The 22,294-nt window shown below is 46.8% G+C and overlaps 1 protein-coding gene across 3 annotated transcripts in view; it reads left to right on the top strand.

The window, feature by feature from the left end:
- The window catches only part of Jcad (junctional cadherin 5 associated), a 76,343-nt gene that overhangs the window by 31,930 nt on the left and 22,119 nt on the right, over positions 1–22,294 (top strand). The window contains exons 1-2 of one of the 3 annotated variants that reach the window (XM_021647514.2): positions 4,693–4,819; positions 18,627–18,963. In XM_021647514.2, the coding sequence (XP_021503189.1) occupies positions 18,683–18,963 (281 nt within the window). In that variant the 5' untranslated portion in view covers positions 4,693–4,819; positions 18,627–18,682. Of the gene's footprint in view, positions 1–4,692; positions 4,820–18,626; positions 18,964–20,353; positions 20,513–22,294 lie in introns of those variants that run through there. The other 2 variants (XM_060380653.1, XM_060380654.1) reach the window with 2 other exon arrangements.

Raw genomic sequence — 22,294 nt, 5'->3', positions numbered from 1 at the left:
TGGGGCCTCATGTAACCCAGGATGGCCTCAATTTGACTATGTAGTTTATGCCCAAAGACAACCTTGATCTTCTGGTCTTCCAGTCTCCATTTCCTGGAACTATAAGTAAGCTTCCTCACATTAAGTTTTATGCAGGGCTGGAGACTGAATCCAGGGCAAGCATTCTGTGAACATCTCCAGCCCAGAAGCATTCTTTTTGTAAATAATATTTGGTAAACAACTTGGCTCCAGATTATTCAAGGTTTTCCTTTATTTGCAGTGCTGGGGATGAAACCCAGGGCCTCAAGAATACTAGGTAGGCATTTCACTATTGCACTGCCAGCCCTCTTCAGTTGCTCACATCATTCCCACTTTAATTTTTATTCACATTAATTTACCTTTGTGTTTGTGTGTGTGTGTGTGTGTGTGAGAGAGAGAGAGAGAGAGAGAGCACTTGCATGCATGCCACATGTACAGACTGAGGTCAGAGGACAACTTACTGGAACCAGGTCACGCCTTCCACTGTGTGAGTCCCGGGATCAAACCCAGGTTGTCAAGATTGACAGCAAGAGCCCTCACCTACTGAGTCATCTTGCTGACTCCCACATATTTCTTATTTAAAAAATAAAGTCATGTGGGCTTAAAAAGTACTGAACTAATCCTGATTGATTCTCGATTGATTGGCTGGTGTGAGAAGTAAAAGAGAAGCTTGAGGTGCCCCTCTACCACTCATCATACCTCCTTCTGATGAAAGCCACACTGCCAGCATCTCTCTCTCCCAGTGGGATACCAGCCAGAATCTACCATTCCCAGGAGGGACCAGCACTCAAGAATTTTCCTAAAGAATCTGGCAAGGAGTGATAGAGTGCAGGCCAGAGGTGCCTGGAGCATCCCACCCACCACTAGTGGTGAGTGTTGACAGAGGCTGGGAGACAGGGAGAAGCTGTTTTCTGTTATTAATGTGTGGCCCTATATGGGAAAAATCTGACACCCAGATAGCCAATAATTAAAAATGGCTTTTTTTTCCCTTCTATACTAACCATGTAGATTCAACTTCTTCAAGTGTAATTGCAAAGCGTTTACTTTTCTTTAGTCCCCAAGTTTGTGAGTTACGTTTTAGTGTTAAGTCTAAGGCAATGTAGAACACACAGCTGTGGGTCTCTTTATGTTCATAAGGTGATGCCAATGCCCACTGCATTCCTAGTGTGTGCTAAATGCCAATCATTCTCTATGCTCTCAACATAGGTGATTTCCAACAGGTCCTTTTTTCTTGGTCTGGAGATTGAACTTGGGGCTCACCTGTGGTAGGTGTTTCCAATTTTCGTGTTCGGTCCTTGTCTCTCAAAGTTTGGTGTGTTTGGGAATGATCTGGACATTTGAAGTATGGATTCCAGAAACTCACACATACAGTGGGAACTCTGGTCATGTTCCTTGTCGATAAATCCCACCAATCTGCTAATCAAACCCTTCTAGTGCATCCTGGACTGGAGACACCTCAGGAAAACTGATGTCTAGTCTATAGTAGAGGGTCATGAGACAGAGGAACTACCGTAAACACATATTGGTATCTGGACCAGGTTTTATGGAACTGCTGACACAAACCCTTTCTTCTCTGTACATAACCACCATTGTTTGCCTTTCCACAGGTCAACAGACAGAAATCAAGCTTTGACCAAGAACGTTAATCTTTTTAAATAAACATGATATTTGGTAGTGTTTTACAGACTAAAGGGGAAAAATCAGAATATTTAAATTAACCAAAGGACACAGTATGGTCATCAGAGAAGAGCCCTGAAGGAAGGGCACGGGGCGGGTGCTCTAGGTCCTTGAAAAGGCATTGAATTAAAGAAACGAGGATTAGTCTTTTTTTTTTTTTTTTTTGTTTAATTTCCTTTAGCAGACTCTTAAGTATTCTTTCTCTGGTCATTGCACATCTGCCCCATGACTCAATAATCTAAGTTCCTTCCTGAGTCTGTGAAACCTCTTGTCTAAGATTCGGAGGAAGGTGGGAACACTGAGCATCCGGGCTGTGCTCTCCAGCATGTGCTCTCCAGCCAGTGTTTGTAGCACAATTGTGATAAAGATTGTTTTCCACCATATCCTACATTTTACAAAGTATAACCAGTGGGTATGTCCTCCCACATTTTAATCCTCCAGCATCAAGCAGATGAGGGAAAAAGAGCTGACAATTCTGGAAAGTGACGGCTGGGAAGCTAGGAGTGTGGGAGAGGGCAAACTATTGCTCTTATGGTTGAAATAAAATACGTACAGGTTTCTTCTGAATTGCCAAGATCTGCCTCGTGAAGAAATGTCCTCTAATATAAAACCACAATCACAAATGCGTGTGTGCATATAAAATAGATGGCACGCATATATACGTATACTTATTTTAAAAACATTTTCATAGACTGTTTACATTTTACTTATTTATATATTTATGTGTTCATTCATCTTCGCGACAGAGTCTTATGTAGTTTGGCTGACTTGAGCTAGTCATACTCCTGCCTCAGTCTCCTAAGTGGTGGGGCACAGGCTCTAGATATTTATTAATATATGTCTGTTTCACACCACATCTGCACACTGGCTACCAGTGTGGAAATTGGCCAAATATGGCTTTCTCTGTACCTTTCCCCTTCACCTGTCTTCTTTTATACCTTGCTTTTCCGATGGACACCCGGTCACACTCATCTGTTCGTTTTCAACCTTAGCTTCCTATTCTTAGATCTTCAAAATCTCCCCACCTCTGTCCTTGACCCTCTTCCCCAACTCCACCCTGACCCATGCTACTACCGTCTCTTCTGTTAACAGTTTGCCTTCGGTTTCTTGTGTGAAACACGGCCTAAGGCACTGCCAGAATGCACTGGAGTGGGGCAAGGGATACACCAATCTCAAACGAGAAGCCAGACTTAGAGAGGGCCTAACAGACACAAAAATCTTTGGAACTGTGAAGTTGCCTTCTTTTTGAATGGAAGGATTTCAGTCTCACCCCTTTTCCTAATTGAAACTCTTTCCAGTCTTTCTGCTAAACATTATTCTTTATTCTTTTTTGCTCCGGCTTCTTAGTATCTCATCAATATTGCCTTCTACTGCAACAATGTGGCATCTAAGCTCCATGATGAAACTTTGGTGAAGGTGACCCACAAACTCAGTAACATGATGTTGATTTCTGAGAAGACACATCACATCTCTGTTCAGTCCCTGATAAATGGCCTTGCAGAATGTTTGGCTGCCCATGAGCAAGACAGATACAAAGAAGTCTAACAAGGATGTAGGTACACGGAGTCTGTGAATATACACACACGCTTGTGGTTGTGTGCTTAGGAAAGAGATACTTGTGGATGTGTTCAGAGGCTAATTTTGGTTGTCAACTTGACCACATGTGGAATTAACTAAAACCTAAGCAGCTGGGCACACCTGCCTGTGAGGGGTTTTTCTTGCTTGGCTCAGCTGAGGTCAGAAGACCCACCCTAGATCTGGATACACCTTCTGGTGGCAGGCCACGTAAAAGGGCGTGAAAGAAGGAAACTCCTGCTTTTTGCCTGCTTGCCCTCACTGGACAGTTCATCTGTCCTGCCCTTTTGATCCATTTCTCCACTGGTTTGAGAGTCTATTTCTTCAGGATTCCAGTGTAGACGAGAAATCTGAAGCTCTCTGGGACTTCCCTGTGAGTCCAGCACCACCTTGGGACCACTGAGACATCCAGTCTTGTGGGCCGAACAACTACCAGACCTTTGCCCTTTCTGTCTGGAGACAGCCACTGTTGGGTTGCTCAGACCTCCGCATGCAGCAACCAAATACGTATGTGGAACATTTTAGATTCTTTGAGAGATTTATTAGGTTCCTTCCTAGAGAGCCCTGACTGACACAGCGTCCCACAACAACTTTGTTAGTTCAGTGAGTTGGCAGTGGCATATGCTAATGAAGCGATACTTCCCTGCATGACGGCTTTATAACAAGGAGTGCCAACACTTTTGGTCCCTTGCCTTGGTGGATCTGGGTTAGACAATGTTCCCGCACTCTCTCCAACTCCTCAGCAAGTTCACCATTTTATGTCCTCTCTTTGCCCTCCAAACTCTGAGCCTCAGCAGGTCTGGACTGAAGTTTGAGCTCTCTGCCCTGCTGTTGCAAGAGAGAAATAAGCCGCCAGGCTGGTGTCAGGAAGTGTTCGGTGTGGTCTGAACTCTCCCACAAAGCACCTCCTATGTCCACACCCTACACGTGGCAAATCCTTCCCAAACTTGTCTGAGTTCTCCAATGAGAGAATGGGACAGTGGACCTCCACGGCTTAGTCCCTGAAAGACCAAGCTGATGTCATATCAGTGCTTTCTGCCTTTCATGCCACCGTGTGTGTGTGTGTGTGTAGCTGACGCCCACGTCTGTACTTTATGTGTGTCTGTTTATGTGTATCTGTGTGCGCATCCGTGTGTGATGGAATATAAGTGTATCTGTGTTCTTGTGTCTCAGTGCATATGTGGATATCTGCCCGGGGTTGACATGGTCCAAACACAAGTGACAGGAAAAGGGGCGGCGGGGGGGTGGGGAGAGGATGGACAGCCCTGTGCCAGCTGCGCTTTTCTTTGACTTGGTCTGCGAAGCCCTCGCACCCAGCCTGGGGCCAGGTGCAGCCTCCTCCTTCCAGATGCCTGCTCTGCCGGGAGGGAATCCTGCCGGGCGGTGGGCGGGGCGAGGCTGGGCGGTGGGCGGGGCGAGGCTGGCGGCGGGAGGGGCGTGCGGCTGAGCTCGGAGCATGCTCGGCGAGGTAGTAGCAGGCGGGGCAGCTCGCGCTGGTCCCCGGCCGGCCGAGCGGCTGCGGCGCGGGACAGTATGCGGGAACCGCTCGGTAAGTCCCGGCAGCCGTCCGTTTGGCTCGCTCCCACGGCGTCCCGCGGGCCCCGCCTCAGCCTCCCCCGCGCGGCCCCAACTTCTCCAGCCCGGATACGGCTGGGTCCCCGTCTCGGCGTGAGGGGTCGCCCGCGCCGCGGGTGGCAGCCCGGCCCCACGTCCCGAGGGCTGCAGCCCCCGTTCAGGTGCCCGGCGCGGGGAGGAGGCCCGGCTGGTGCTGGCTCCCGTGGGCGCGGGTCTCGCGTGGGCCTCCCCGCTCGTCCCGTGCCGCGACCTGGAGGACCCTCCGTTCCGGGACTGACAGCCCCGGCTCCCACGTCGCCCTGGCCCGCCGGACCGGCCGTTGGACGTCGGGAGTGGCCGCGCCCGCTGGGTCCCCCGCCGGCCCCGCCACCCGCCGGGGAGTGGCTGGCGGTCCGCTAAGCGGCTCAACGGGACGGAGCCGCCCACGCCTAGACCAGCCACAGCCTCCCCGCGCCACCCCCAGACCCGGTGACCTGGGACCCCGGCCTCCGCCGCACCCGCACCCTCTTGTCTCTGGCCGAAGAGGCTGAGCGCCTCGGGCTCCTCTTGGGGAGGAAAATGTCTAGCGGGAACTTCAGCCAGCGCAGCCTGGCCGTGCCCCGGCCGGGTCTCATCCACGCTCCCTGTGGTCTCCCTTGCCCAAGTCTGCGTGGCTGGCCCAGGCTGGACCACACAACTCCTAGGCTTTTCCTGTCTGGGACAGTTTAATCTGTTTCTCCCACAGATTTGTGTTTTCTTTCGTTGGATTTTTTTTTTTCAGACTCGCATAGAAAAGATATCTAGGGATTGGGAGTGAGCGTTAGAAGACGGGAGGAGCCCTGAGAGGGAGGTGAGAGGTGGGATTCTGGCATCCAGAAATGCTCTGCATGGGAGATACAAAAGAAAAAGTAGGTTCCGTGGTGCAATCACAGCCCGAGTTGGTAAAACTCCAGGAACCAGCCTTTTGTCAGGTGATCTTAGAACTGTAGGTGGCTGGACTGAGACTAAGGACAGAAAACACCTACAGAAAGGACTTCGGGAGTGTTGTGGAGGTTCCGTTTCACAGGAGTTAAATGTTGGACGTTTTCTGTGAAACTGGGAGTTTGAGAAGTTTATTTGGTTTTCCAGAGTGTTCTCCTGTGTCTTTGGATTTGCCTTGGTAGTACGTCTTAACTCCTTATCACCCCTTGAACAAGCTTCCTGAAGGTCTCCCTGTTACTCTGGGCAAACTTTCACTCCCCCTGCAGTGGGCAAACAAATATTTGTTGAAGAGAGGCCTTTAGTCTGGGGCCTTCCTCCTGCACACCGTCTGCCCTGAGCTGGGAGGTGAAAGGGCCCAGGGAGCCCACGGGACTTAGGGAAATAGGGGAGTGGAAGAAGTCTGTTGTAGGGGAGGGAAAGTTTGTCTGCCCAGACACTTGGAACATAGGCCATGCCTGAGCAGCCACATGCTCCTCCGGAGGGCTTGACAGGTTTAGCAGAGTTATCTGATAACTCATCCGAGAGGTCACAGCTTCCAGAGGCTGGCTGGGGTACTGTTCCCTCACTATAAAATGTTAACTGGCCTTTGGAGATACACAAGGCAAATAAAGACAAGGCAGTTTTTAGGGTTAAAAAAAAAGGCACGAATCTGCTTTGTGGGGTGAAATATAAAGATGAATCCGGTCTTTACTGTCAGTGCTGGGTTCCGGGAGTCAAGGGCTCCTGCAGATGCCTCTGTCCTTGCTGGGAAGGTGTCTCCTGCAGAAGAGAAAACAGGGAGCGTGGTCGGAGGCCAGTTTCTGTGTTAATGAGCTTGGCGAGACTTGACGGTAATTAATCTGGAGAGTTCAGAACACAGTGTTGGGCTGAAATGATTGTTCTGTTGTGGGTTTTACTTGATAAGCCAAGACTTTATCTCTGAACTCCCCCTGGGCTGTGGCGAAAGTCTCTGCTGCTGCTGCTGCGTTTCTTTGTAGCAGATGTTAGTTTACACCTCTTGGGTGGGGAGGATTCTTTCCCTCGTGGAGCCTTGTTTCCACAGCCTGGCTGGCTTGCTGAAGCTGAGAGACTCTAGTTTGTTAAAGCCAGCAGCCAGGGAAAGGAAGCCCCATTTTCTGGCTTTTTGCTGCATCCTTTAAACACGAAATATAGCCCCCGCCCCTGTTTGCATTAATTTTCATTTGGAGGACCTTGTTTAAAATGTATTTGTTGCTTTTACTTTCTAAAAATACCTTTCCTGATGACTTTCTATAGATGATGTGATTTAGCCACACAAAAAAGTATTTTCAGAATACTTTCTTATGAGACTTTAGAGCATAACTGCTGAAAGTTGGCTTTTCGACATGAGCAGGCACCAAGGTACGTGTGGAGAAAAAAGAATGGAAGCAAGCATGTGCTGGGGAAGGGGGGGAATCGGCAGCTGACCCCTGTTGTCACAGCGAGGTCACCTGGAACTTCTTCCTTTTACCGAATCATACAAGTTTTGCAATGTTTATTTTTGAAATAACTTCATGACTTTTATAATCAGTAAGTAAAAATTACATGAAATAATTTGAGCCTTCATGCTTTTATAAAGTGTTGGGTTTTTTTTTTTCTATTCTAAAGAGATTTTAAAATTAAAGAAAAGAACTAATACAGTAAAAGTGTAATAGAAGCTTGTCCTGGGACAGATGGCCTATCATAATGGGATAAAACTAGAAATTTTCAAACTATTTCAAACTTTATATCCCCCCTCCCAACAGCCCCAGGTTCTAGAGGATTAAAAATAAATTCTTCCTCAGTTTTGTCTTTTCTTAATGACGTGCAATCTTTCAGAAATGTTAATGAGGTACTTAGGGTCTCATAAAAATGGAGTGAAGTAACCAAAGTATTAATTCTGTGACACAGTTTAGAGGTGAAAGGGAAGGTGTGTGTGTATGTTGTATGTGCCTGTGTTTGTATGTATGTATCTCTGACCCTGGTAGAGAAAAAGGAAATAAGGCGTTAAAAGAGGCAACACATACATTTGACACTGTATTCCCCCTTTCTTCTTTCTAAAAACCACTTTCTTAGACCAGTCCGGCTTACCACTGTTAACAGTGTTCAAAGACCTTTTTAATCCAGTTTTCCATCTGTTTTTTTTTTTTCTTGTCACCTTAAAAAAAAAAGTCATGTCAATGATGCTTGTCTTACAGAAACGTTTACGTCACAGAGTGCATATGCTTCCATAAGTTGAACAACTTGAGCGCCCTGCCATGGCAGGTCATCACTGTGAGGGATGGAAACAAGTTCATGAGAACTTCTTGTCTCGGGACTTAAAATAGAACCGTGCAGTTATTTATTTAATAATTAAGATTAGAGAAGAAAATGACAGCCTCATTGTTCATGATAAAGCACACAGTTCTACCACTGGAGGAGAAAGCTGCAGAAAGCTTTACAAATGCACATATCATGAGCAACATTTCCCATTCTGGCTTGCTTTCTGTCTTGGCTATTTACCCCTTGTTTAAAGAAAGCACTTTGTTATATATTAATCATAACATTAGACCTAAATGTTGTCAGTTGAGGAAATATTTACACTGAACTGCCAACAGTTTAAGGGACCAATTACATCTTCAGTGTGGAATGTCAGTGGATACAGATGAGGAGTTTGGGGTATTTTTTTAGAGAGGAACATCATCTACGGGACTGTTAGAATGTGAGCTGTGATCATGTGTTGGATTTCATCATCATGTGATTTGAGGTTTCAGGAAGCAGATAAGGTGCCAGATGGGACATATACCAGAACCTCATATTATTTCCTAGTCCTTTATTCTTTTCTCCAACATTCCTTTTACAGGCATTGAGTCTTCCTGTTATGAAATATATTTTCAAAGATACCTATAGTTAATTGTATCTATACAATCTTTTGCTTTCAAAATTTTTTTAACTAGACTACAAACTGAAAATTACTAGTAAAAGACAAACAATTATTCATTTTTCAGATTATTAAAGCTTTTAGAAGTAAATATTATCAGTGTAAATTGCATTAGGAGCTACATTATTAACTTGTTGACAATGTAACTAATTATATTAAACAGCTTACATTGATGTAATTTAAGTTGCACTCTAATGTATTACTAAATTATAAGTGTGATAACTACTTGTGAGTACTGATTAATGATAAAATAGTATATCAAGGGCTGGAAAGATGGCTCAGGGGTTCACTTACTGCTCTTGCAAAGGATCCAAGTTCCATTTTCCACACCAATGTCAGGTGGGACACTTCTGTGCTTCAGAGGCCTAAAAATACAATCTTATACATGTTTGCTTGTTCAAACTTCAACATCCCCACACACTTAATGTCCCATTAAGCAGACATTTAATTCCATGTGTTATTATGAATAAAACAAATAACCAGCATTAAATGTGGATGTATGCACCTCTGCGTATGTCATTAGGATAGATCCCAAGAAATGAAACTGTCAGTCCTTGGGATATCAGAGCTCTTGCTCCTTATCATCTAGTCATTTGATTGTGTTATTTACTGAGAGGGAATCTGGCTGTGTTGTCCAGGCTGACCTGTTGAGCCTCTTTGTCTCAGTCTCCCATTGGCTGTGATTAAAGGCAGGTGTCATTAGTTGGGGGGCTCCTAATCACTGTTGGATAAGGAAGTATCCATTTGCACAAGCCCCTCCAAACACACACACACTCAAAACACAGGATTTCTGCATCCTCATCAGCAACAAACATGCTTTCACGAATGTTTGGGGTTGGAGAGGTGGCTCAGCAGTTCAGAGGATGTCCTGCTTTTGCAGAGGACCCGAAGTTCCCAGCATGCATAGCAGGTGGTTTTCAACTCCTTGACAGCCTCTTCTGGTGCTCCAACGACACATACACATGCACGCACACACATAAGCAGAACTTAATTACTTTTTACACTTTGATAATCTGGGATGTGAGTGGTCACAATTAGGTTTAATTTGCATGTCTTCATCAATTGGCTTAATTTTTATTTCTGTGATTTTAGATGACTGAATTTCTTTCAGATTTGTAATTGAGTATTTGTTTTTTAATGTTCAGGTCATATTCTAAGCACATTTTTAAAAGAAAAGTTCTGGTTTTGGTTAATGAGTTTATTGATATTTTGTTCCCTTTACTGTCTTGGGAGGATTTCTGACTAAAAATATGAGAATAAGATATTGTTATTTTTGCAAATGAGAAGAGATTGGTCACTATTAATTGGCATCCCTTTACTGTTCTGTCCTCCAAGTGATGGGACTTTGCATAATTGAAATAATACCACCAAAATTGTAGCATCATCACCATGAAGGGTGTGGAGGGGTGCATAGGTCTTCCTATTTTCCCGGGCCCGGAGCCAGCAACCTGGTGTCCGTCATACCTAGTGCCGAACAAGCACCTTGTTGAATTCAGGCTGGAATAAGTATGTGTTAGGGATAGAGAATTGCTGGTTACTTCTGTTCCGTGTGTGGCCATTTGCCCCTGCTCTCTCGGGTGGCCTCTGCCTGGGTGCTAATGAGGCCAAGGTCAGAGGTTCTATCTGCATATGACCTATTTAGCTTTGTTCCATGTCATGGCCACAAGCTGTACTCTCCCCCACCCCCTGGGGCCGGCTGACTGGGAAATATGTGCTGTTCATCACATGAGAGACAGTTTGGAGGGAGGTCCAGATTTCCCGAGCCATGAAGAACCTAGGTTGTTCAGTGTGCTCTTCGACGGATCCAAAGTTCGGCTTTTCCGCTGCAGTGTCCCAGGCTCCATCTGGATGGACACACACACACACACACACACACAAAGAGAGAGAGAGAGAGAGAGAGAGAGAGAGAGAGAGAGCTCGCACACATACACAAAACCCTCTCAAACAAAACATAAAACTCAAACACACTCATACATATTCTTTCTCACACGCATATGCTCTGACACACACTCTCCACTCAAACACACACCCTTTTTCTCATGCACATACACACTTAACTCACACACACACACACACACACACACGGTAGACACACATACACACTCTCTTTCACCCACACCCCTCTAGATGTGCACTGACAATGGGGTGGTAAGCACAGCCCCATCCTATTGCAAGGGCATTGTTAGCAGCAGCTTCCTATTTTATAATTTACTCATTTGAATATTGAGGACACAGATGATATAGAACTCATGAATCTGTCACAGTGGGTTCTGAGTCAGTGGCCCTCAATTTCCTAACGCTGTGACCCTTTAATGCAGCTCCTCATGTTGTGGTGACCCCAACTCTAACATTATTCTCATTGCTGCTGCTTAACTGTGATTTTGCTGCTGTCGTGAACTGTAATGTAAATATATTTGGCACTAGAGGTTTGTCAAAGGGGTTATCTGCGTGGACTCACTCAGATTCTTTGGAGGGTCAAAAACTGATCTGTGATAAAAATTTATTCACAGTGACTGGGAGGAAAAGGAACGTTGGGGGCATGTTGCTGTCTTAGGGTTAGTATTGCTGCAAGGAAACACCATGACCGAAAATAACTTGGGGAGGAAAGGCTTATTTCATTCACAGTTCATCCTCAAAAGCAGTGAGGGCAGGACCTCAAGCAGGCAGGGATCTGATGCAGAGGCTGTGGAAGGGAGCTGCTTATTGGCTTGCTCCTCATGGCTTGCTCAGCCTGCTTCTTATAGAACCCAGGACCACCAGCCCAGGGATGGCATCTTTCAAAATAGGCTGGCCCTCCCCCACCAATCAGTTAAGAAGATGTCCTCCAGGCCTGCCTAGGCCTGATCACCTGGAGGCATGTTCTCAGCTGAGGCTCCCTCCCCTCTGATGATTCTAGCTTATGTCAGGTTGACATAAAACTAGCCAGCACAGGTTGGTTGCATCGAAATCACGTGATTTGTTGTCTTCTGAAACAATACTCTCTACAAATGGGTTGACGGTTATCTTAGTCACATAAGTCCAAAATACATGCACTTCCTCCGCAGGCTTACCCATTCCGCATCCCCCTCCTCTTCTCCACCAGCACCCCTGCGTGTTACAGTGCAGCAGATTTCTAATGCTCGGCCTGCTCATTCTCTCCACGCTGGCCCTTCCATTTCCCATCAGGTTCACCATGCACGAGTCTTACGTTTCCTCAAGCCTGCTTGCAGGTCCCAGGAGCTCTGCAGGGCCCAGACCGTCGGCGTCGCAGGTGATAGTGGCTGTTTCCAGGCAGGCTGTTTGCCCTCTTTAAGAATGAGGCAGGACATTTGCTGTTGCCCCTTTCTCATCTGGTGTGGATGTCCTCTTGGCTTGTCTCCTTTTCCCAGTTTTACACAATGGGCTTACTTAGGAAGAACTTGAAATCCATGGCAACTTAAGCAGCCTGTAAAGGTCACCATGCAGTTGAAGGGTAACTCACTTTGTTGTGTTTCTAAAAATTAACCCTAGTATTGCCATGGAGACAGTCATGGAGAAGTGACACGTGAAGAGTGACAAGAGCCACCTTTCGTCTATACAGTAAAACTGGAGTTCTTAAATACATAGGTGGAAGCTTGATAGCCCCATATCTTTTTGTTCTCCTTGTTTATGTATTATTTGGTAATTCAGGAAACTAATTAATTGTAGGGAGGGATATATATATATATATATATATGTATGTATATATATATATATATACATACATACACACACATACATACACACATACACACATACACACATACATACATACATACATACATACATACATACATATGTGGAGGGATCTAAAATGGTAGCCTGGACTTCATCCTAGACAGACCTGGGTAAGCCTCACAGCTGCCACTTTATTATTGGTGCAGCCTTGGACATACAACTGCAGTACCTCATCTGTGGAGTAGAAATAGCCGTGTCTACAGCAGGTTCTTCCTGGGAATCCAAAGGGAAGTAAGTGTCCCAGGCAGCTAATGGAAGCTCGGTCACCTGCTGGCACTCACAGGTTGTCCATTCTCTCTCTCTCAGGTGTCCTGAGATTTACACACTCACAATGCAAGGCATGCGCTCCCCCACTCTTTCTCTCTCTGGTTTATTATTATTTTTAAAGTATTTTTCTTTTAACTGTGTGTATGCCTGTGTGTGCGCATGTATGTGTATATGCCTGCGAGTGCAGGGGCCCTTAGAGGCCAGAGGTATCAGGTCCCCTGCCCTCTCACCCTGACATGGGTGCTGGGAACCGAACTCAGGTCCTCTGGAAAGTCAATAAGTGCCCCAACTAGTGAGCCATCTCTCTGTACCTCTAAAGGCTTATTACTTTTCAATGTGTGTGTGTGCGTGTGCGTGCGTGCGTGCACACGTGCATACACACCTAGAAGAAACCATCAGACTCCCTGGGGCTGGAGTTCCTGGAAGCCTCCTGACATGGGTGCCTGAGGAAGCAAACTTGGGTCTTCTAAAAGAACAGCAGTGCCATTACCACAGAGCCATTTCTCCAGCCCCATAAAGCAAGGTTTTGTTGAGATTTGTAGAGGGAGTTTATTGGGTATATGGTGAAAATCGAGTAAAGAGTAAACTCTGAACAGAAATGTGTTGTGGACCTACTGAAGGGTGTTTTGAATAGTTCATAGCTGGTCACAAACATTCCCACGGGGGAAGAGTCAGGCAGTAAGATATAAATTAGATCTCATGAGTGAGTTGCAAAGCCCAGAAAGAAAACCCTGAGTCCTCAGCCTCTTGCTTCTCTAAGTCACCTCTCTCCTCCACCTAAATGAGAGCCTGCGTGCTAATAAGCGGTTCCTTTTTGGTCCCATCTCAGAAAGCACAATTTAAGTCAGTCCAATAGAGGTAAACAAAGGGTGTGTGGGGCCTAAACCTAGCCTTCCTTCCTCCTTAGTGTTGGTTTGCTTTCTGTGTTTGTTTTCTATAGATATGTAAGATTTTCTCCCTCTTTTTTTTCTTGGCTTGCTCATTCTTTTCCTTCCTTCGTTCCTTCTTTCCTTCGTTCCTCCTTTCCTTCCTTCTTTCCCTCCCTCCCTCCTTCCTTCCTTCCTTTCTTTCTTTTGACAAAAGTCTCATTATGCAGCTCTAATTGGTCTTGAACATTCAGAAATTCTCTTGCTTCTGTTTCCCAAGTGACACGCCTACCTTTCTTTTTCTTTTTTTATTTTTTAAAGGATTACTTATTTGTACTTTATGGGCATGAGTGTGTACCCACATGTGTGTCCTCCATGAGCATGTCCGGACCTCCAGAAAAGCAGCCAGTGATCGTAATCAGTGAGCCATCTCTCCATCAGTACCGTTGCCTTTAAAATGTAAGCTTTAAATGCATAGGAGACAGGAGTGAAATTCCCAAAGTTTGCATTATCTTAACTATTTTTAGGATGTTAATTACACGCCCAGAATAAAACCTTTTATACAAGAAAAGAGAATTTTTATAGATCCAGATTTTTTCCTCTTTGTGTATTTTGCCTTACAAAGTTTATTTTAGTGAAAAGGCTTGTTTGGCTTAGTCCAAGTTGTACAAGACCAAACTAGGGAGGACCATGCAGCTGAAGGCCTCAGAGGAGTTTTCTAAGGCAGCATGCTGGGACACCCCTGCTTGCTCCTGTCTATACAGGGGTGCCACAGAGTCGAGCAGTGCTGATTAAGTTTGAATCCTCCCATTCTCTCTTGGGGTAAGTGGCAGATGAGAAAATGACGCTTGCATATGAAAGCTGCCAAACACATGAAAACGTGGCTTTTTCTGACGTCTCAACATCATATACGCCCTCTACTTGGGCTGCTGAAGCAGAACATATGCAGTAGCTTCTCTCTGAGATGAAAAACAGGGGAACACGAGTCCCTTCACTAGATGGTCAGTTTTCATCTCTTGACTCCACCACAACAGATACAGACAGGCAGAGCTTCTCGGTGGCCTTCTCAAGGCAGACACCCAGAGAGAAAGTGGGTTCTTCTGCATGCTGGCTGTGCCAGTCAGTGGTGGCCAGGAGCCTCAGGCTCAAGCTGCAGTGTGTATCATAGGGTGACGGACGAGGTCAGTTTTCTTAGGGAGAATTGTCTTCTTCCAGGGGTGTTCTGAAGACCAGAAAAGCAGCAGCATGTGGTGGCTGTGCCTTCCTTGAAAAGCCAATTTTGGATAAGTAGAACAACTCTATTTGCTGTTGAGAGGAGAGCAAGGAACTTGTTAGACCAAGGAATTTGTTATGGGGTAATAGCATCATTGAACTTGAACGTACCTCACAGGCCAGCCTGCCTCACACCCTGACCGTCAGAGGGATGGCATGCACATTGGTGGACTTCAAACTCGTGGTTTGTGAAGTTATTTAGTAGGGCATGACCAGCATTCTTAAAAAGTGAACCAGTAGCTGTTTTGATCACTTTCTTAAGTATTTCCATGTGAGGATTTAATTCGAGGAAATAAATATAGCAAAATGTATACTTGTCTCCTTGCTGTGACAAATATCTAAGGAAGAATAAGTTTTATTGTGACTCATAAGAGGGCACATTCTGTCACGGCAGTGAAGTCATGCAGGTGCATAAGGCTGCAGCTTCACTACTCAGGCCAGAGACGGGGCGGGGCTACTGGGCTCATCCTCAAGTTATTCTTTATTCTTCATTCCTTAGAGGCTCCACAGCCTCTCCAGATAGCACCAGCAACAGTTGGAGAAAAGTGCCCAAAACACAAGAACCCATGGGTGATATCTCACACTCAAGCCTTAATGTGAGCCCCTCTCCCACCCACCCCCCAAAAATGTCTTTTTTGTTGGTGCTCTTTGAGATAGGACTCACTATATTTGCTGGCCTTGAACTTGGGACAAATTTCCTCTCTCAGCTTCCTGGGTGCTGAGGAATGAGTCACCACGACTGACTAGGAAGAAATTTATTGAATGCACTGGATGCAAAATAACAGAGTGCACTCTGGGCCGGAGTTTGGTTTGACTGAAAGAGAATTGTCTAGAGGCCTTCGCAATCCCATGAGATTGGATAGGGTCTCTTTCCAGTCATCCTGTCTTCATCCATGTAATGGCACTACAACCCCAGGGGAGAGGTGACAGGCTCTGATCATGTCTCTGACACACATGTGCCTATTTTCCTACTGTCTGTTCAGCCAGACAGTAAGACCCTTACTGACGGAGAATGTGTGTTCTTCATTATTGGTTCAGAGCTTGGCACATTCTGTGTTCCTAGGAAATGCATCTTAATGTTTTGTTCTTACAAAGCAATATTCCATTCTTGGTTACAAGCACATGGTGATACTAAGTGATTATGAGGTTGGAAATCAAGAGTAGCACACCAAATGATACCAAAGAAGGAAAAAAAAATATGGCAAAAGCACGTGGTGAAAATTGACAGTGTGGCAAAGTGTGGTGTTTGCATGGTGATATGTCTATGTTCTTATTGGCTCTCAGGACAGTGTAGTAAGATTGTTCATTGCCATTTTGTATGTAGGAAAGCTTGGGGGTAGTTACACACTTCCAGTGCTGCACGTGAAAAGGGTAGCGCACCAGGTCATGTCTAATCCTGGGTTGTTTTAGCTATATTCTTACCTTTCCAGGGTATGAAACAGCCTTTACGACAGTGACAACCTCAGTGTGGGGCAGCTTTTGTCATGTGTTTGTCCTTATAGCCACCTCTGAGTGACAGAATTAAATGCCACTGACCTACAATGCTGGTATCTTAAAACTGGAAAGAATGGAAAACTCCTTGGGTACTGAGCCCTGTCTTTGGGCCCCCACTGGTCTGTCTTGGAGGCCACTGCAGTTAATATGAACTGCTACCTCCTGACACAGCCCATTTCATTCTAAAGAAGGGTGACATCAAAGAAGCCAGCCCAACAAGCACAGGAGGTTTCAGTATAATAGTGTACAGGAACGCGTGAGGAGAGGGGTCGGCCCTTCACATGGGTATGGAAATGAGGCAGAGGCCAAGCTGCTGGGTGACAGTGAAGAGTATATGTAAGGGACAGAAGTCTTCCATGAACATGCACGGTGGCGGTGCCTTTGAGGTTATGGGTTAGGCCTGTGGGCTGGCCCTTGCCTCATCCCAGAGCACTGAAGCCCAGAGAGGACAGATAAGACTTTTGAAATCAGAGCTCCCTTGACCTCAGTCACCTGAGGTCATTTTGGCTTTGACAAACCTGGCTCTCTTCTGAGGGGACATATTTGCCTTAGTGAGGGTGGTTGTCCCTTTGGTTTTTCTGAATATAACTGTAGGTGCATAGGGGTGTTGGACTGATCTACCGAACTCCTGTGGGACAATGATCCACATGAAGTTTTTTGAGGAAGGGCTGCAGTGTAACCGCCTCTACACGAAGACGCAGACTTGTGGGCATGGGGCTTTTACTCGGGACCACCAGAATTCTGTCTCTAAGCCATGGTTTTGCTCCAAGGTCATTATGTCCAGAGTCTGCTTAAAGTAGCAAGTTCCCCACTTCTATGTTGACATATTCAGTGTATCTATCCAACTCCTAACTGTTCTTCAAAATGTTGCCCTGGAGCCCCTTCTCTTAGTCATGCATCCATTCAACAAGTATTTCCGGGAAGCATATTAAGTACTGGATGCTGGGGACATAGCCAGGAAAACCCTTGGTTAAATCTCCTTCTCCCATGTTCACACAGCCCTGAGTTGCCTTGCTGTCTTGCGATCTCTTTTTCTCCACGGTCGTTGCTAAGCCAACTTGAGCAAGTGTTTGTTCCCATGATCCTTCTTTGCTGTGTAAGTGAATGACCCATCTGTGATGTCCTCAGAATCACAAAGTAGTGTCAGGAATGGTGGCAGAGATTTTTCCGTGAGGACACTACCTTCTAAAGCTTTCCAACCTTTGGAAACCTAGAGGGACACCATGGGCAGCTGAGATCTACAGAGTGTGGGCATCCCCATGCTAAGATGTGTTGCTGTGTGTCCTAAGGGGTGACATGTTCCCAGCAGACAGCAGAACAGTGCAAGGCCCAGGGAGAGCTCCCACTGGCAAGGAGCACAGATGTCTCCCAGCAGGCACTTCTTGACCATCGTTCATGTGGCCACAATGGCTCCCTTTCTCCCCACCGCTAAAGTGGCAGGGAATGGAACTCCCTGGCCCACAGGACCCAGGCCAGGGCTTGACCCAGGCTCTGGGAGCTAGCAGCCCCACTCGCTTCGCCCTTGCTGAATGTCATTATTTCCTCTCTTTGGTCTTCTTTCCTCTAGTCCAGTGGTTCTCAGCCTGTGGGTTGTGACCCTTTTGGGGGTCAAGTGACCCTTTTACAGGGGTTGCCGAAGACCACCAGAAAACAGATATCTATATTACAATTCTTAACAGCAGCAAAATTACAGTTATGAAGTAGCAACAAAAATAATTTTATGGTTGGGGGTCACCACAACATGAGGAACTATATTAATGGCTCACCGTATTAGGAAGGTTAAAAACCACCGGTCTAGTGGTTTAACATGGGTAAGCTAATTATGCTGGTCTCCAGGCCAGATTTGCCCATGGCCACCCTTGACTGAGAGAGGGAAACTTTATAGAAAATCATTGGGAAGCTATTTGATTCACAAAAATTTCACATGGACCCGAGCTGGTCTGGTAGTATATGTCTATGATTCCAGTACTTGGAAAACTGAAGCAGGAGGATTGTAACTTTGCAAAGTCAGCATGAGCTACCTAGTGAGATCCCATCTTTTTGAGACAAGGTCTAGATATGTATCCTTGGCAGAAGCACCTCCTGACTCTGCCTGCAGAGCACTGAAGGACCTGCAGGTGTGACAGTGTTCCCAATGGGCCAGTGCTGCATCTTGCTGGCCTCTTCTGGAAGGATCTGGATGGATGCTAGAATTAGACTGCACACTCTTCCATGTGGATGCTGGGGAGGGCGGGTGTCCACTTTGGTGCAGGTAGGGGGGCTGTTCATAAATGCAGCTCTTGTCCTTTCAGTGACGGGTCCTGCCACCATGATGGTTCGAGCACGTGAGCTTTGACGACACTGCACCATGTACAGCGTGGAAGATCTCCTGATTTCTCATGGATACAAACCCGCCCGAGATGTCCCAGCACCATGCAAAGACAAACCAGAGGGATGCCAGTCAGCGAGGACAAGAACCCGAGCCGGCCAAGGCCTATTGAATGGGTATGAGGATGGCTCTGCAGCCCATGCCCACGGTAGGACAGCCCTGAGGACAGGACATGTGAGCAGCTCTGAAAGCCGCAGCAGCAAGCCAAGAGGCCACGGGGAGCGCCAAAGCACGTCTGCTTCTAGAACTCCTGAGGCGGGGTAAGCTTCTTGTTGGTCCAGCATTTTTTTTTTAACTTAGGAGTTTGGTATTGGGTTATATATAAGTAATTCAACACTTCCTATTTGGCTGGGTTTCGGGGGTGGGAGGAAGAAGAGAGTGAGAGCGAGTGAGCAAGGAGAGAGAGAGAGAGAGAGAGAGAGAGAGAGAGAGAGAGAGAGAGAGAGATCAAAGACGGGCACATTTTGCTTGGGCTGTAGTTGGGACCGAGTTCCTGCTGTAGTTAGCACAGGGCTGTAGTAAACAGATTCCACCACGGCAAACAGTGCATCTTCTGGCTCTGATGTTCTCTTGTAAAGTGCTCAGCCACACAGGAAGCATCATGGAGCTCTGTAGAGCTCATTCACATCCACCTGACGCTCTACACTTGCTTCCTCCCTGATGTGTCTCATAATTTGTGACACAGGAAGTAGGAAAGGGACATGCATGTTCACATTGTGGCTTCTTCTTACCTTTGCATCCCTGCCGTCCTTCTGTGGCTGTCCCTTCTGAACACAGTTCTACCTGTGTAGGGGTTTCCTTTGAGACAAGGAGAGTAGGTTGGCTGGGGGAATGGTGGTGAGAACAGAATTTCAACCCACCTGAGAAGGAGTTTCAAAACTTTTCCAAGCAACTTCAGTTCAGGCAAACCAATGCCATCTCTTCATCAAACTGTGCTTATCTTGGGACAGGAAATTATAAATAAAGCAGAGCGCTAGAGTGCTGGATGCACAGTATACTGTGGAGCTGGGTGTGACCAACCTGAAGGGACAATGTGACAGGAGGGTAGAGTGACAAGTGGGTTAAGTGAATGGGCAAGAACTAGCCATCTGTAATCACGGGTCCAGAGAAGGCCTCCTGTTTGGTCCCCTGCTTTCAGACAGCAATGGAAGGGCTTCGTTGAAGAGCATTAAGTGCTTTGAATGTTGGACAGCACTAAAGCTTGGCAGGTTCTTCCTGCCTGTGTAGTAAAGGCCTGCTGGAGCCGGGCTCAGGAGGCGCTCCAGGCTGGACGTTAGGAAGGGACTTCTTTAACTTTGCTCTTCAATAGCCATGCCTTTGATGGCTGCTTCTTGGGCTTGTCAGCCATGATACTCCAGAAACCTTCTTGCTGTGGGTTTCTGGAAGGAAGGCCCTACCCACAAGCTGGTTGAAGGTTACAAGAACTTTGCTGCCAGGCAAACTTGGCCTCGATTTTCTCCTGTCACCTGTTCTTTCTAGTGCTGTGCTGCCTCTGTCTTTCTTCCAGCTTGGCTCACAAGGTACCGAGGTTGGCCCTGACTCCTGTTTCTTCAGTGTTTCCTACAGAGCTTGAACTGCACACACAAGGCTTGTTTGATTAGTAGAAACCCTTTGAATCCTGGACTCAGGACTTTCCCTTCCCTTGTGTAGGAACAGATTCCTGAGACCCACCAGATATCCCTTCCCAGCCTGCACTCAAGTAGGCAGTCTCTCCGTGCATCCTGAAGTGCCCCGATGAGTGGCTGTGTATCATACTGGCAGGTTGTTTTCACGTGGAGGACAAGGATGCCTCTTCTGTGTGTTCCTGAGGTATGCTGATTAACCCAGAAGATAGATAGTGGCTTCTGGATAGAAAGGGAACCTTAGAGAGCCTTATAGAGAAAATTCATCCATGTCTGCAGAAGTCCATGCCAGTGTAGGCACTCTCTGGATGACCTGCAAAGGCTCTCTTCCTTTGGCAGCCAAATGATAGGAAAGCAGGAGGCAGGCTATAGGAAGCGGGCATGCAGGGAACTGTTTCCCCATCAGGGAGATATTGCTTTGGGAGGGAATAGACAGGTGCCAGTACTGAACAGCTCAAACGGTTCAACCTAAAGATGAAACCATGCACACCACAACATGTGTGGATCGTGCATCCGAATGAATAAAGGCTGCTCTGCCAGCTCCCAGCCCGTGGTCCCTTGACAAGTGCAGCTTCGGGCTTGTAGTAAGTCTCATCCCAACAGTGGCTCTGCTGAGCTGGGCTCCAGGTCTGCTGGGCACGTGGGGCTCAGGATGTCCATTCCCAAGCTATGCAGAGACTGGGAGCATCTCAGGGCTGCTCTGGTGACTCTCCCTCTGGCTAAGGTCTGACCTACAGCCGTCCCCACATGTTGAGTTAGGGCCTCAGCCCCTGGATAGCATTCTGGGAAATACGGAGTTCAGTGCAAGCCCATGGCATGATGGTGGGGGCTTGTTTTATTCCATCAGGTTGTAGAACCAAGGAAGGGTGGTAGTGTCATCTCATAGAGGAAGAGGAGGAGGCCCAGAGAGCGTTAGTGGCTTGCCAACGGCTACTCTGGTGGCAGTGGAGGGAGCCTAGAAGCTAGGCACCTTGGCTGCCACTCTGCAGCGGCGAAGGCCCTGACCACTCTTCTAGTGCTAGAGACTCTTCCTCCAGACGCCGAGCGCTGGACTGTCTTCACCTAGTATTCTCTTCTGGCAGGCCAGGCCGTGTCCCTTCCTGTCAATAGGCATTGCAGGGATGCATGCTACCATGCCTCCATTTGATGATCTGTGCAGCCCTGCCCTTCTGTGGATATTGTTTGGTTACATGTACATGCAAAGAAGAGGTACCCACAGTCTGGCACTCAACTGGACTATCAGCCAAGGGCTTCTTTTGATGTGATTAGCGAACATGCAAGGTCCTTGTTTCCTAACCTCGAAGACGTTGCCCAGAGCTCTCACCATCATAAGATCAGGCAGCACTGAGCAGCCACGACAGGAGCAGGGGGGAAGAAATGTGTGAACTTGCTAAAAAGCTTTTAGAGTGGCAGACATAGGACCAAAAGTCAATTCTCACATGTACACACTTTATCCAAATTAACCGCTAAAGAGAACTTGCTTTCTGAAGCTGTGTGTCTGGGACTGTTCTATGGCTGGATAGCACAGAAGATATGCTCTGAGCCCAGACTGTGTAACCACTCCTAAGGCCCCAGCCTGGCTCTCTGGCTGGAGTGACCACTCTGGCTTCAGAGTATAGCCTGGGTGTGCTATTCCTGAGCAGCCTGCCTTTCCTGGCCTCATTGGATGACAGCCATTCCCTTCTCACTCTACAGGCTCTCCTACGGTCCAGTTGGGAACCTTGGCTTCTCAGCACCATGTCTTCAGGTCCAACCCATGGGAATTCCTCTGTCCCTGAGTTCTCTAGCATGTCCTCTCAGCCTCTGGGATTTCCATGTTCTGAAGGCTGAACTTTATCTGATATATCAGCAGCCCAGCTAATTCCAGTTGCCAGTGCTTTCACTTCATAAGTATTCATTCTTTAATAAATTCACCATGCCAGCCTGGCACTTCCATGACTAGGCATTTGTTGAAATACTAAGCATTTCA

This window comes from Meriones unguiculatus, chromosome 3 (assembly GCF_030254825.1).
Source record: "Meriones unguiculatus strain TT.TT164.6M chromosome 3, Bangor_MerUng_6.1, whole genome shotgun sequence".
NCBI classification, from domain to species: Eukaryota; Metazoa; Chordata; class Mammalia; order Rodentia; family Muridae; genus Meriones; species Meriones unguiculatus.
The sequence above is the reverse complement of the archived record's forward strand: the minus strand, read 5'-3'. Positions and strand labels throughout refer to the sequence as shown.